General features: G+C 38.6%; 1 protein-coding gene across 1 annotated transcript in view; it reads right to left on the bottom strand.

Moving 5' to 3' along the window:
* Positions 1-15,456, bottom strand: part of TRPC6 (transient receptor potential cation channel subfamily C member 6) — a 76,942-nt gene that overhangs the window by 25,767 nt on the left and 35,719 nt on the right. The window contains exon 2 of the mRNA XM_002198089.7: positions 4,970-5,744. Within this exon, the coding sequence (XP_002198125.5) occupies positions 4,970-5,744 (775 nt within the window). The remainder of the gene's footprint in view (positions 1-4,969; positions 5,745-15,456) is intronic.

Raw genomic sequence — 15,456 nt, forward strand, 5'->3', positions numbered from 1 at the left:
GGGATAAGGAACTAGGGGAACAATGCTGGTGGCAGAGGGGTGAGAGTGGCACTGCTGAGAGGAGTCACCTGTCCTTAAAGTGGCAGACTGTCTTGGGGTGCCAAGTAAGGGAGCAAGCAGGTTCTCGTCACTCTGAAAACCTCAACTGACCATGCCCTGCTTTATCTCTGACCATGCATATGAGACCACAGCCAGGAGACCAGGAGAGCATCACTACAGCTGTATCTCCCAGAGGAAAGACTCTTTTATCACACAGTCCCCTGTGACCAGTCACAGGCTCCTGCTGCCCCCCAGACTGTGCCTGGGATGAGAACGCTCTCAGGATGCAGGATGACACTGAACCCCATGGATGAGGTGGAGCAGTGCTCCAGACCATGTCCTGGCTCTGCTCAGTGAACTGTCGAGGTCAAGATCAGAAATATGGATACTTCTCTACTAGAACTTAGGATTTCAAAGTGGGATGGAATGTTGAATTTAGGTGCCACAGTAGGTAGCTAAATACATTATTTCCCTTTCAAAGGTGGCCCTTACACCTTCAATGCTTCACTCCTTCTCTAACAAGTGATGTTACTTTTTCTTAAGGAAAGCTGACAACAGCTGTAGTGAAGACGGGAGTTTCATTTCTGTAATGGTGGTTGTATAAATGAAAAAACAAACAAACAAAAAAAACCCAGAAAATTAGATTTTGAGATGGTAAATTGAATTTTGCTTCCCATCAGAAAAGCAAATTCAGTAATATATCCATGTTTAACTTGAAAACACATTTTCCATTTCATCCCTTTAAACAACAAACCAGCCAGTTGCCATTATAGTTGCAGTGGACCTTATAATAAATGCTAATATTATCCATTTTGAACAGCACTGGGCCACAACTGTCCCTCTCAAAACTTCAGGCCACATCTCTGCAGGACAATATTTGTCATATATCATCTACATCTTTATGTATACAGTAAAGAAATTAGCTCTTAGGTGGGAAATCATCACCTCCCTTCTGCAGGTGGGAGCAGCTCCTTCATCCTTAGGTGGGAGATGACAGAAAACATGAAGACCATCTCCAAAAATAAAAATATTCTACATGATATCAAACTTTGTAAAGCTGCACACTAAGCCATGTCCTGCACATGTGCTGAGGCAATCCCAAGTGCAAGCACGGGCTGGGCAGAGAAAGGATCAAGAGAAACCATGGGAAGTAGGACTGGGTGTGTTGTGGATGAAAAACTTAACGTGAGCCAGCAATGTGAGACTGCCTAGAGTCAACTGTGTCCTGGGCTGCATCCAAAGCAGTGTGGGTAGCAAGGGCAGGGAGGGATTCTGCCCCTCTGCTCTGCTCTGCTGAGACCCCACCTGCAGGGCTTGTCCAGCTCTGGAGTCCCCAACATAAGAAAGAGTTTCTCTTGTTGGAGCAAGTCCAAAGGAGGCCAACAGAGTCCATCAGAGGGCTGGAGCACCTCTCCCATGCAGACAGGCTTAGAGAGCTGGGGCTGTTCAGCCTGGAGAAGATGAGGCTCCAGCAAGACCTTAGAGAACCTTCCAGTGCCTAAAGAGGCTCCAAGAGAGCTGGAGAGGGACTTCAGAAGAAGGCCTGGTGGGACAGGACCAGACCCAATGTCCTTAAGCTGAAGGAGCATAGGTTTATAGCTAGGACTATATATTAAGAAAAAAATCTTTACTTTAAGAGTGGTAAGGCACTGGAATAGGTTTTCCTTAGAGGATTTTCCATCCTTGGAGATGTTCAAGACCAGGTTAGATGGGGGTCTGAGTAACCTGGTCCAACGGAAGGTTCCCTGCCCTGGCAGTGGGGCTGGAACTAAACATCCTTTATGGTCACTTACAGCCCAATTTGTTGGTTCTACGACAGAAAACTAAATGAAATGGTCTTCAGAAAATCCTGAAGATCTCAGAATTACTTAGGAACCTTGAATTAGCTATTTGTTTGGTACAGAAATATTTTTATGCTGTGTTTTACACGTCTGTCAAATTATTTTTCCTTCGGAAGTAATCTACTTTTTTTGGATTTTACTCATAATAAAGTATTTTTTCTCCAAAACACTCTCAAATACTGCAACACTTTTAATACCTGCAACAAAATGCAAAAGACATGTAATTCTGGATGACAGTACTGCATGGATTTGTAGAAAAAAAGGGGTTTATTCCAGAGAATAATAGTTTCCCCTGACTGTGGTATTTCCTATTTTGTATGGCACAGCTTCATGGACAGTGTTCTCTCTAATATTGGAAGAGAGAAACAATTCATAGGACAGTCATAAAACAACCAGCATCACAGTTTAGCACTGATCCTTCCTTTGCCTCTGAGGAAGACCTGGAAATTACCTGTGTCACTGCTGCCATAGGCAACCACTTGAAAGTTTCCCTGCTACAATACCCTATCAGCACTATAAAATAGGTGACCCAAAATGGTGTGTTACCAGAAACCTCAGTTTTAATTTAGGTAAGATTTGAAATACTTTAAATGGCTCAGGCTAACCCTAGGTGGAGCTAAAGATTTGCCATGTCCAGCTAACCTATGCTCTAAAAATATACTTGTTTTGGTTACACTAACACATGTAAAGCATTTTTACCAAACCCACACTTTTATGCAGTGACCACATTCTTCAAATAATTGTAACAAACTCCTGAAATAAAGCAAGAGTAACAATTTTTTAGATTAATTGCTGAAAGCAGGGATATAAGCTTGCAGGAGTGCAAACAAGCCCAGACTCAGTAAAACTGACAGTCTCCATTTCTTGTAACTTTTACACACTTGTACTGCCTCCACTTAACCTAAGGCAGGTATTTTGCAGTCAAGTCTCTGGCCTGTCTAGATATTGTAAATATCACTGCTTATCAATAGTGTAAATGTCAGCTCTCATAAATTCAGTTATAAATGTACTCCACAGTCTTTAATATTTATCCAGAACTACCACATGGTTTTAATATCTAAAAAAACATTCCCAAAAGACATTATGATGCCAGTTTCCTGCTCTCCAAATTATTGGAGAGTTAAATTTTGCCTTGTGCTTGTGCTTCTCAGGGCTCTTATTTCACTCCACTCTATCCAAAGAGTATGCATATTCCCAGCAGAGCCTGGATGATAAATGCCCAGCAGTATGGAGCTGCTTTGTCTCTCATCTCCTGTTTCTGCTGAGGGACAGTATCCAAAATCTGTTAAAATTGCCTGTACAACACTAAGCTAGAAGTGAAGCTCTCATTTTACAGAGAGCAACTAAGACAAAAGAGGAACTGGAAAAACAAAAGTCACCAAAGAAGGACCTCCTCATGGCACTTCAGAGCTGGCTGCAGAAGCTTGTTCTGTGACCCAGCCTACTTAGGTTCTCTGCTTAGGACCTGTGTGCTCCATTCCCTGCCTGGTGGTACCATGGACAGGTACTGTGTTCCCATTCATCTCACTGATTGTGTTCTGCAGCATACATTTGAAGGGCACCTCTTGCTCCTCCAGATGATGAGTTTATTTATCTTTATAATATCTTAGCTTGTGCCACTCCAACTGTGGTAAAGGGATCTATACAGTTCCTACAAATCAGACATGCCATTTATCTCAATATAGCTGTGAACTTAACAGGCTGCACTTATGGTTTATGAAAAATGGTCTTTATCTCTGTTCTAAATTTACTCTGCTTTAAGTTCATCAAGTTCTTTTGTTGCCATCAGCAGCTGCTAAAGAGAAATAACTATGTGGTTTCAATAATCTTCATTGAACTGTACATGAAATCAGTGGATGAAATATCACTCCACTGAGGTCCTAAATGTTTCTGCCAGGGACTTCATGGGGCAGACATTAATTTTCTGCAATAATCTCAAATGGTCCTCCCAGCATTTTGGTTTTTTTTTTTTTTTTTTTTTTTTCCTTCTTTCCAATTTCAGCAGTTTAGCTGCTGTTTTTTAAGATCACCTTGTACGTTTCTCTTCCTTATTTTCCCTCTCCAATAAATACTCCAGCTTCTGGTGCCACCTATGAACACAAGTCCAGGGGAATTCATTCAGAACTGCAGCACCTCAGCTCAGGTTGGCTGAGTAGAGACAGGTTCACAGTTTTGTGAACTGTACCACTGCTAAGATTATTGTTAAATATTGATCACGATAACTTCAAACACTTGCTAACACAATGTTGGAAATTATTCTGTTATAGCCTTGGAAGGATGTTGATCTCCTGCTAGTGAAGTCTATATATATTGCCCTGTCACAGGAGCATCTGCTTTCGACAGAGTCCCATGAGGCAAACCCATGCTAAGTGATTTTAGCTAACTCAGGTCATAAATAACATTGGCAATGTTTGCACAAGGCCTGACTTTGCCTTTACTGACAGATAATACCTTACATTCTTACTGCCTTAACTCATGCTTCAAGAGTCTGTAGAGCCTGGGTCTCAACTATTAATATTTTTTTTCAAAAACATGCATTTATGAAATACTAAAATTTCTAACACTGAAACAGCCTTATAACTCTACAGAGTTCAAATATAACCACGCACAAATAAGTAAGAAAGAGGAAGAAGTGAACAGAAATATTAGAATAGCACATTAGAAAGGAGGACATTTCTTCAGAATCCTCCCTGTGAAGGAATGCAGTACACTGTAAGTATGAAAGCTTCAAGTCCAAATACAAGAAACTAAAGAGAATGCATGAGCATTTAATAGAATCATGCAACTTGTCTGCCATAAGTGACTAAAATGTACCACTTTAGTCTCCTCTTTCCCCTGCCCTAAACCAGCTTCAGCCATGGGTTTGAAGGGCCTCCTTCACTCTCCTCCCTGAGAGGAAGTAGAAAATTCGCTCATTGGCGCATTCTACATAAGCAGCGTGATTAATTGGCACACGGCAATAGGATAGTCACAAAGATTTAAATCTTCCATTCATTAAAAACTGTGCATTTTCCCACATTATTTTGCTGATTAATGAAGGATAAAGTTTGCAGTTCTGTGTCTGCCAGAATCAGCATCCCTCTACTCACCTTGAACTCTTTTTCAATGTTGGCAAGCACAGCCAACTCATTGCTGAGCTCTAAGGCAGTCATGACAGGGTCTTCACTGGACAAAGACAGGTAAGCAGGGCTGGCCAGACCTTTGTAGGCATTGATCCTGGATCTAGAATGGCTGAAAGAGTCATGCTTTTGTTTCTGATTGCACTCACTGCACTTGCAGAAGTAGTCGTGTGGCCTGTCGATCCGAGCTCCTTTCCGCAGCAGGGTGTGCACGATCTCGTACTCGTGGCAGTGAGCAGCCAGAATGATGGGCGTGACGTCATGGGAGAACCGCGTGCCGTCTTCATCGTACGCGTAGAAGTCATCGTGCTGCAGCTCCGACTGGCTGGGACTCAGAGCCAGCCTCTTGCCTTCGGCAAACGCGGGGTGGTTCAGGATGGCTTCCACTATCCGAACGTAGCCCTTGCTAATGGCCAAAAGCAAGGCATCGCCCACCCGGGCCAGGTTCTCCTTCTTCAGCAGCAGCTCTGTGATCTCCAGGTGCTCGTTGGCCACTGCCAGCTGCAAGGCGTTCTGTCCCATGTAGTCCACGCAGTTGACATTGAGAGAGGGACATTCTTCCAGCATTTTGCGAACCACCGGAATATTTCCGTACTCGGCGGCATCCAGGAAGCGCTCCTCCTCCAGGGACAGGCTCGTGGAGTGGTCATTGAACATGTAGGCTGGCCCCCGGCTGGCCTGCCTCCTGCCCTTCTCCCGCAGAATGGTCTGTCGCCGCAGCGCCAGTCTGTTCTCGTTGCCCCGGCTGTGTGCACACAGAGAAATCATTAGTTGTTCTTTATGCAATATTATTCCATTTTGAATAATAATTAATAAAAATATTCTACTTCTTTATCTGCTGTGTATTTTGAATGCAGCAGGGACACCAGAAACCCTGCTCTCAATGCATCTTATAACCACTGTTAACTACAGAACCCGACAATCTGTAGCCAGCTACTTTTTATTTCAACAAGAAGAAAAAGCTGTCATCAATCATCATTTAAAACTACACTTTTTTTCCTTATTTTGTCCTCCCAGCTCAGAGTGAGAATAAGCCACAGTGTGAAAGGAGTCAGCAGTTACGGGATGAGAAATGAGAGATTGCTCAGGACAGCAGGACACACAAAGATGGAAACTCTCTAAACTTCCTTCTGCTCCACAAAAGCAGTCAGGCTGACTTCACCTGCTCTTATTCTCTCTACTTCTGCCACCATCTAACTTATATTTTGGCTCTGTTTTCTCCTCTTCACCCTGCTGATATTTTTCTGACATCTATAATGGAAAGTTCAGGCATTAACTGAATCTGAACAAGACAAAAGCACATCAAATACATTGTATGACATCTCTTACATCCCATCTCCGCCATTCTTTTCATTATTGCAGTTCATAATCTTGATATGCTGTTTATTCCTTCACTCTGGGGCTTGCCAAAAAATCCTGCCAATTCTTGATTCATGATAGCTCTGAAATGTTGTCCAGTCTGCTGCTACTGAAATCCCCAGCCATTTCCAACCATAATTATTAAATACCTTATTAAAAAGTATTTAGTCATTTTTAGAAAGTGAACATATCAAACTTAAGTTTTCTGAGAAATGTTACAAAATGTGCTACATTCTCTTTAAAAAGAAGAAAGTCTAATTCACTAATTCAATCTTATTTCAGCCAATTAAGATCCCAATCCTGAGTAGAAATTAAATTGCAAATAATTTTCTCTTCTACAATTACTCTGCTAAACTACTTAATATTCTTCAAAACTTCATCTTCTTTACTGAACAGTAGCTTTATTATTCTTTACATACATATGCTCAATACACTTCACTGCAGTCAGTATTTCCCACAAAAAATAACCATGAGCAATATTTTATTCATTAAATACTGATGAATATGAATTTAAATGTCAGCAAAAAAAAATTAGTCCTTTGTGATTCAAAATTTCTTCACAAAAATTAACATTACAAGGTACTATTTATTCTAGGTAGTTTAGATTTAGCTTTAGTATAAATTTCCTTTCTACATCTTGCCTTCTCTGTTCTAGAGAAACCGTCTCTGTGGCATTGGAAATACCTGAAATTGCCAAAGTCTTAAATATAAAAGGAGCATTTTTCTGCAAGATAATAATAGATATGGAATGAGGACTATATCACAACTGACAACAGTAACTATTAATTATAGTTATTAGTTTCATTATTTGATATTTTTAATAAATAATTTTTCAGAATTTCTAGTAGGGAAGCACTAAATATTTAAATCAAGCAAAGAAATGTTTAATTTTATATTTAAATTCATTTTGAAAGCAAACCTTTTTCCCTACTGATAAATGCAAATCCTATGAACTGTGAAATGTAGCTCTGAAAAAAAGCTATATGCGGGGTTTTTTATATTTATCCTAGTTTTCCTGTGCATGTTTTCAATTCTGTAAGCTTGCTGTATTTTCCCAATTCAGTGACATCACACTTGTACAACATCAGAAAAGCAGTGCAAAATTTTATATACATTTCTTATTGATTTGTTCTTTTGTACAAGAGATGGTCCTTAGCAGTGTGAGGTGTTACCTACATTTAAGGTAGACTGACTTGGCCTTCAATTTAACCAACCACACAGAGTCCTGAGACCTGGCATCCAAGGGTGCAGAGGGAGAAATCATGGCAAGGTTGCTCTCTACTATCTTTTAAGTGCAACAGGTTTTCCAACTTTCTTAGCTCCACACTGGCTTCTCAGCTTTGAGTAAACTGATTATTTAACTGCAGTAAGCTCCCTATCTATATAATTCCCTAGCTATCTTGAACTGCTTTTTTCTTCTGTGCAGCAACCAACTACTGTTAAATGTAATTTAAATAATTTATATTGAAGTTATTTCACAGAAGGACAGAATCATTTAGGTTGGAATAGACCTCTTAGATCATCAGGTCCAACCTCTGACTTATCACTACCTTGTCAGCCTGACTAAAGCACTACATATCAAGCACCAAGTAAGTGGCTGCACCACCTCCCTGCGCAGTCCTTTCTGATGCTTAACAAGCCTTTCCATGAAGAAATTCTTCCTGATGTCCAACTTGAACCTCCTCTGAACAGATTATAAACAGATAATAAATTCAACCCCAAAAAAATTGGAATATATTTTTTAAACTTCTTCCAAATAATAAAGATGTGTTCAGTGTAGATTCAAATCTTAGTTAAATTGTCGATAACAACATCGTTGATATAAAATATGTATCTTTATGTGCCCTGCAAAACTAACCTAGTATAAAATTATTTTTCTAGTATTTGATCCTTGAACAAGGAAACAAATCCTTCAACAGAATCCTGGTCATCTCTTTTTCCTAAGATACATCAGCTTCAGAAGTCTGGGGTGATTACCTGACCCGGTATAATGCTTATGGGGACAGATCTTACTGTTTAGAACTGAGGCAAAGGAAGCACTGAGTACCTCAGCTTCACTTGGGTCCTTTGTCACTGGGTCCACCAGCATAATCAGTCTGAGGTGGTGAACTGACACAGCCCACAGCCAAAAACTGCTGTTCATTAAACACTTCCTCTTTCATTTTTCAGATAAGGGAAAGTGATTCTATTTCTATTCTAACAATATAGTCAGTATGGTTTATCAAAGCAAAGAGTAATCATAGCAGTGAAGAATACTTGGAATTAGTGTCTTTGTCTAGTACCACTTCCTCTTTCCTTGCCTGCATTTAGAAGAAAATCATTGCTTAAATGGGATATTAAATACATACATTCCTCATACAGTAGCTCATCAACTGAATTAGAATATATTATAGAATGAAAAGGAATATATTTTTATTGTTTGCTGGCCTGTATCAGATGTCTGATGCAGACCTCTAGAATCTCAATGTAATAATTTTTTTTCTACATCAATGCATTTCATATGTATGAAATGAATGTCCTGGCTTGTCCATTTGCAACTATAGTTAATTAAATTTAAGGATCTGTCATTAAAACTGGTTCTTGCAGCACACGGCTACAAGTATGTTTAATTGCAACTCAGAAAGGTGAATTTTCTGTTTTATTATTTCTGCTTAACTAGATAGAGAAGCAAACATTACTTCAGGAGTTTGTTTAGAAAAGTGTAAGACACTTGATTGCCTCCAAGTGCAGGGAAAGGAATTTGATGATCCAGAAGAGTATGTTCAGTCTTGTTTTATTCTGATGCTCTTACATTTATTTTACACTCACTCAGGTCCTTCCAATTCATTTTTTTTAATAGATGCCCATGTCACAGTACTGGCCACATAAATCTTAAGGCCACTTGAAACCTCATCCTTCTCAGACTATAACTGTAGGTTGCAAGACACTGTCAATGTACTTTGGGGAAATGCAGTCTAAAGTACCATACTCATTACTCCTTAGTACTGAAGAGCCAGTATGATCAAGGCTGGAATATTGTCATCATTTTGGATATCATATTACACAAGGAGTTCTACAAAATTAGAAATTAAATGCAAGAGAGCAGCAAAGGTCACACAGTCTCTACCATATCTTCCACTGGAAGCATAGTAAATTGAGTTTGTGAATTATACAGGATGGTACTCCACTCATCCCACTTCCACCCTAGGATCAGTAGAAGTCTAGTATAAATTAGTCATTTTTATCTTCTCTGTAGATAAAGGAGAGAAATTTCTCCTACCTACTTCATAAGTGGAGAACCTATATTTTTCCATTGTTTCAAAGAGAACCCCAGCAGATTAGGTGAGACGCCTCCTTTAACGTATAGAATTTCACAGGAATATAGACTCAGATGGATGATGGAGTAAAGTCCCTTACAAGTACAGATATCACCTCAAACAATTCCCATTAAAATATCGGACTCTGTCTTGAAGGAAATTGCTGTCTTGCTGAAATTTTCTTGTCTGTCACTAGTCCCACAGAAACACTAACCTTGAATTTGATTGTTCTAATACTCAGAAAAATTAACCTTATTTTCAGTCGAAATTTGAAAATCACCAATTGAGATCTATTTTACTCAAGCTAAGTAGCACTTTCCTCTGACAGTAGTTACCTGCAAAGCACAAACTCAAAGCAATCATATCTCCTCTCAGCCTTCATCTTGCTGAGTGAAATTAATCTCCTTTCATTTCCTGCTATATCCATGAGTTAAATCTGCCACAGAACAAAACCCTTCTTGAGTACAGCTTCCTAAACTTAAAATACAGTAATCCTTTGTGTCAGTGTTTGTTGTAAAATGATTAGATACCTTTTTTTGGTGCAGCACATCTTTGGCTATCTCTCAGATGCATTTACATCCAAGAAATCACTTAGGCACTATGGATTCTCCTGTGAGGCAGAATTCTGCCTTTGCTGACTTTCCTTAATCAGGTCACAGACAATGAGTCTCAGATTTATGAACTGAAAGAACTGCGCTGAAAGATCTGATTTTGACCCTCAACTCCCTTTGAGGATATGAGCTGTCATTACAAATAGTTGTGAAGCTGGGAAAGTTTGGGCATGGGAAACAATTGTGAATATCTACAGCATTAGAATCCAAAGTAAAATGTTTTGTAAGAGATTCTGCAATATCTGCTGGAAGTTGAACAAGCTGATATAGTGACAGGTTAGAGTCCTTATCTTCCTTTACTCACTTAAAAGAGCTTATAATACTTTAAAATTACCTTATAAGAGTAATCTGTTAATGCATTTAAACTTGAGGCTTGGCTTTCCTACAAAAGTTTTTAACCTTTAGAAGACTGACATCTCGAACATATAAACTCAAAAAATCCAACTTTGTTACTATCTCCAAGACCATGATTTAGTAAGAGACTACACTGAAGTCTGTGACCTGCATATATGAATATAAAACCAGACAAAAAGCCTGCTGTTCTCATGAAAAGAAAATAAATGTGCACATATGTACACCGCTAGCAATGCAAATCTACAGGCTGGAAACATGGCAAGGAAAAAAGGAGGCTAACACTATTTGCAGCATCCTAAAGAAAAAAAAAAAAGTCATAGACACAAATGATCTCAGAGCAAACTAAGTGGAGAAAGTTGTGTTGACACTCTGCTTTAATCACAAATTCCTCAATCTTGTAAAGCTCAAGAATTTTGAGAATTATCCAATCACTGTGACAACAGTATCCACTGTTTGTTCAAAGTCAAGTACACAGCTGAAACAAGGTTGAAACCATTAGTAATCACTTCTGAACCAACTCTGTGGGGAAACTTCCAGAAAACCTTGAAGGCCATGAGCTTACTTTTACAAACAGAAGAAAAAAGCTAAACTAAATCAATCATTTTCAAATTTATTTCTCTTATGCTATTGGTAAAATCTCACTAATTATCAATTAGCTAGGAGATCAGATAGGAAGTAATATCAAACAAGATCATCAGCACCAAACACCCAATAATAAATTAGCTTGAAACGATCTAATTTGGATTTGTATGTTCTGTTCTTCTACTGCCCTTGATCATACTTCTATATAAGAAATAAAAAAGTATAAAGGAAGCATATAACATAATATTATCTATAATCTGCCAAACATTTTATAAAATGATATATGATATACATAAAATAATATCAGCATATATAAAACCAAATAATATAAACTCTATCTAACTAGAGATAGGATGGGAGCTTAGACAGACACATGGTGTGAACCTCTATACAATACCATGCTAAGGGACAGAAAAGGACAGGCTGTAGAAAGTAAGATTAAATTGAAACTCTAAATGTAAAGACAGTAAATATCTTGAAACAAGTATCTGAAAAACCTTGGGTTTTTCATCCTTGGCATGAAGATCCAAGGTTCCTCCATAACCCTTAGAAGCTGGTGGTGAATTATAACTGAGCTGGGGCTGAAAACCACTGTACATAACAAGCCAAAACCATCTGTGGACATGTACAATAAAGATTGCAAATAATCACTGACAGTGACTGTCTTAGAAGCAAGAAAACCCTATAATGAACAACTTTTAAGTATTTGATTTTGTAGCAGATGAAAGGTACAAGTAAGAGTATTTTCACTCTTGTGGGGTTTTTATTAGAAGATGTACATCTAACACACAGTATGAAATATATAATCTTCAAGACTTTTATTTGAAATTTTGGTGAAAACTGATTTGCCTTCTGCAACTGTCCTGGAGCTCTTTCTGAGACCTGGACTGTCAAAGCTTTCTTTATGGAATGCTGAGAAGTGTTTTCTCCAAGCTGATTGATTATGTTGTGCAAATGCTTTTGCACAGAAGCAGTTAAACACAATTATGTTTTAGAGCGTGTTTCATCAGTCACAGTTTGTGAACCTGGAAGGGTAATAGTCTGACAAACACTTCCTTCAGGAAATAACAAAAGGTTTTTCTCTCTCTCTCCTGAAAAATAGTTTAGTGGCTATCTAATGGATGATGGAGAGAAAGCAGCCAAAATAAGGCAAACAAACATTTCCCAGGCTCCTTATTTCATTTGTCATTAATTAACCCTAATTTTCACCCTTAGCTGAGTAAAAAAAAAACCAGTGGCTTATTATTGATGAAGTTGTTTCCAACCACTGAAATGGGAATGACAAGTAAATAGAAGCATTTAGGGAAATGATTGGGAGAAGAGTGTCTGAATAAAAATGGCCTAAGGAGAAAAAGTAACCTGGCAAACTGTAAGTGAGTCAGCTTGCAGATTTTTCAGGAACAACACACAAAAGGTTATAGCACTCAGAATGCTTGAAGCTTTTAAAGAGGGGTGTGAGATTTAAATTCTTTCCCAAGAGAAAAAAAAGAGAGAAGAGAGTGCTTTACCAGCCCAGAGGCTTTTATACATCACAATTGCAAAGCAAAGCAAACAGATTTACTGAATATTCTGAATTGGAAGGGACCCATGAGGATTATTGAGTCCAGCTCTGATGTAAACAGCCCAAATGAGCAATAAACCCACAGCCTTGGTGTTACTAGCACCATGCTCTGGTCCCCCAACTGAGCTAACGTCAGGGTCAGCCTAGGATGGTAAGGCAAGGCAGATGACATGAAGAAATGGGTTGAGGCTACTTAGAATGGAGTGTCAAAAAACAGCATCCTTTTCTTTGAGGATTACTATAATTTGACTCTTTAAAAGACTTATATGGATCTGGATTTTGTAGGTCTGAGGATTGAGATGTACCTGACCACATTCATAATTTCATTCTGGCTGATGAAAACATTTGACAATAAACTTTATATAAAATTTTTAAAGCCTAATTTTAGTGTCATTACTGAAAAATTGAATTCCAACTTTCCAGCAGCTGATCTTGCTCAGAATGGTGTCTAGCTATGTCTGCAAAACTAGTTCCTCTCTATGTAACACCTACTCAAACATTTTTCTCAACTGTAAAAAAATATTGAATGCATTAATTCACCCTTTAAAATACAGTTTAATTAAAGTGTAATTGCCTATTTTCACAGCTTATTTGATCAATGTGCAACCTCAACTCTGAGGTTGTATAAAGATAGAAAATATTTATTTTTCTGTACTGTTTCTTGCAGAAGGTGGCAAAGAATACTGGTGTGTGCCCACCAGATGGAACACTTTATTAAGCTTGGCACTTGATAACACCACTGTTCTCCTCTATACCCAGCATCTAATAAAAAAATACAGGATTCCACATTCCTTACATGTTTTTCAGGAAGTTCCTCTTGGTGCCTACTGTATAACTTAGCTGCATCCTCTGCCCTTCTGGAGACAGACTTTAAAAAGTTCACTTGTTTAAGAATAGTAAAACAAAGATCAAAGAGTATTAATAATTCAAATTAAAGCTAGTATTCTATCTTCTGGACTGGGGATAAAAAGGAAATTTAGAAGACATGAAATATAAAGTATGACTTTAGCATAGTTTTATCAGCTGGCTACTTTGCTAATTTGTGGGGTTTATATGAATACCCGGAGAACGTCACAGTCTTCACTGCCACGTGTTTATAGAGGTATTCCACTTGCATATGCCAAGGGATATGCTGAATTCTGTATTCCTACCATCTTACGCATCGCCATTTTGAGATGAAGTGAATAATTCATTTCTGAACGTTTCTATATGGCTTTGTATTTGGGGTTTAAACAATTTATATAGGTCTATCTGAGCTAGTATGTTTTGTAAAATGTAATGTCTTGTCCCTTGTTCACCCCCCAGTAACCTGGCAATGCCTAACTTTGTCACTGCTGCTGACACTCCTTGTTGAGGCTCCTTCTGTTAGCCCTGAAACCACCTCCCCTTTCAGAAGCTCCATTTTCTGGTCAAGTGCTTTCTGCCCATTTCAAGCCACACCTTTTGCAGGGCTATCAGAGCTGTACAGTGCAGCTCCCTGCCAGCAGGCTGCTGTGCCACGCAGCTCTGGTGAGTTATGGCTTTCATTACTCACCTCGCCGCGAGATGACTGTCGGGAAGACCACTACAGACAATTGCCAGGTGCCTGCTTGCCTCAAGCAAGCTTCTCCTCTCCACTAAGTATCACTGGCCTTTCTGTCTTAGTAAGCCACTGAAGTTAGCAATTTAAGAATTCCAGGCTTGACTTTAACTGAGATGGAAATTAAAGAACCATTTGTTTACCTAGATAGGAGCCCCCTGAAAAAGTACATCCAGTTCATATTAGAGTCACCACTGAAATTTCCATAACTCTCTTCTCATTATTAATATCATAAGACTACTCTCAATGATTTGTAGACTAAATCACTGAAGCTAACAAGTCATGGTTTTGTAAAATGAGACTAAAACTTTGTTCAGTTAGAAGGATCACAATCAATATAGTGGCTGTAACACAAATACAGCTGTCTGCCTATGACAAACATGCCTCTATAAACAGAACATTATTACATTAGCAGTGAAATAGCAGACATCAACACCATAGCCCTTGTTACTTTCACAGAGTTCCTTAGGAATTAAGTGACAAGAAATAAAATAAAAGCAAAACACACTTCTCTTATATCTCATGGAACATTGTGCTACCGTGTAGTACGTGCTTTAGTGCTGTGTCCCGCTGGTTATAAATAAAAGCACTTTAAATAAAGTGTGGATACTTGTACTAATGCTAAAACTGGATACAAACAAAGCAGATTTCTATGACATACAAACCACTTGATGTTGGCTCTCAACTGTTGGAAATGCTGAGATTCTTAAAGAGAAAATATATTTTGAACAATAAACTAAAGACATGGTTTAGTGTTTTATTTCTCCAAATCTTGTTACATAAAATGTTGATCCAATAGAGATACAGGGAGAAATTCTTTTTTTTAATTCCAAAAGGATAAAGCCTGAGTTCTATTCAACTAATAGGTTAATTCCTGTCCTGTCATATTTTATACAGTGCAGCAGTTTTGCTAACTGCTTCATAAATTAGGTCAGGATGCTGTTTCATGAGCATTCTTTAGAAACACTCCAAACCCTCTGCTCTGCTTTGGCTGCTCATGGCTACTGTTGTCCCATGTCATTCTGTGTCCTGACAGACGTGCCAGGATATCTCCAGGCTGATCCCAAGCAAGGAGCTATCTAAATGAAAATTAACATTTCTGAAAGAAGTAAACT

This window comes from Taeniopygia guttata, chromosome 1, assembly GCF_048771995.1.
Source record: "Taeniopygia guttata chromosome 1, bTaeGut7.mat, whole genome shotgun sequence".
NCBI classification, from domain to species: domain Eukaryota; kingdom Metazoa; phylum Chordata; class Aves; order Passeriformes; family Estrildidae; genus Taeniopygia; species Taeniopygia guttata.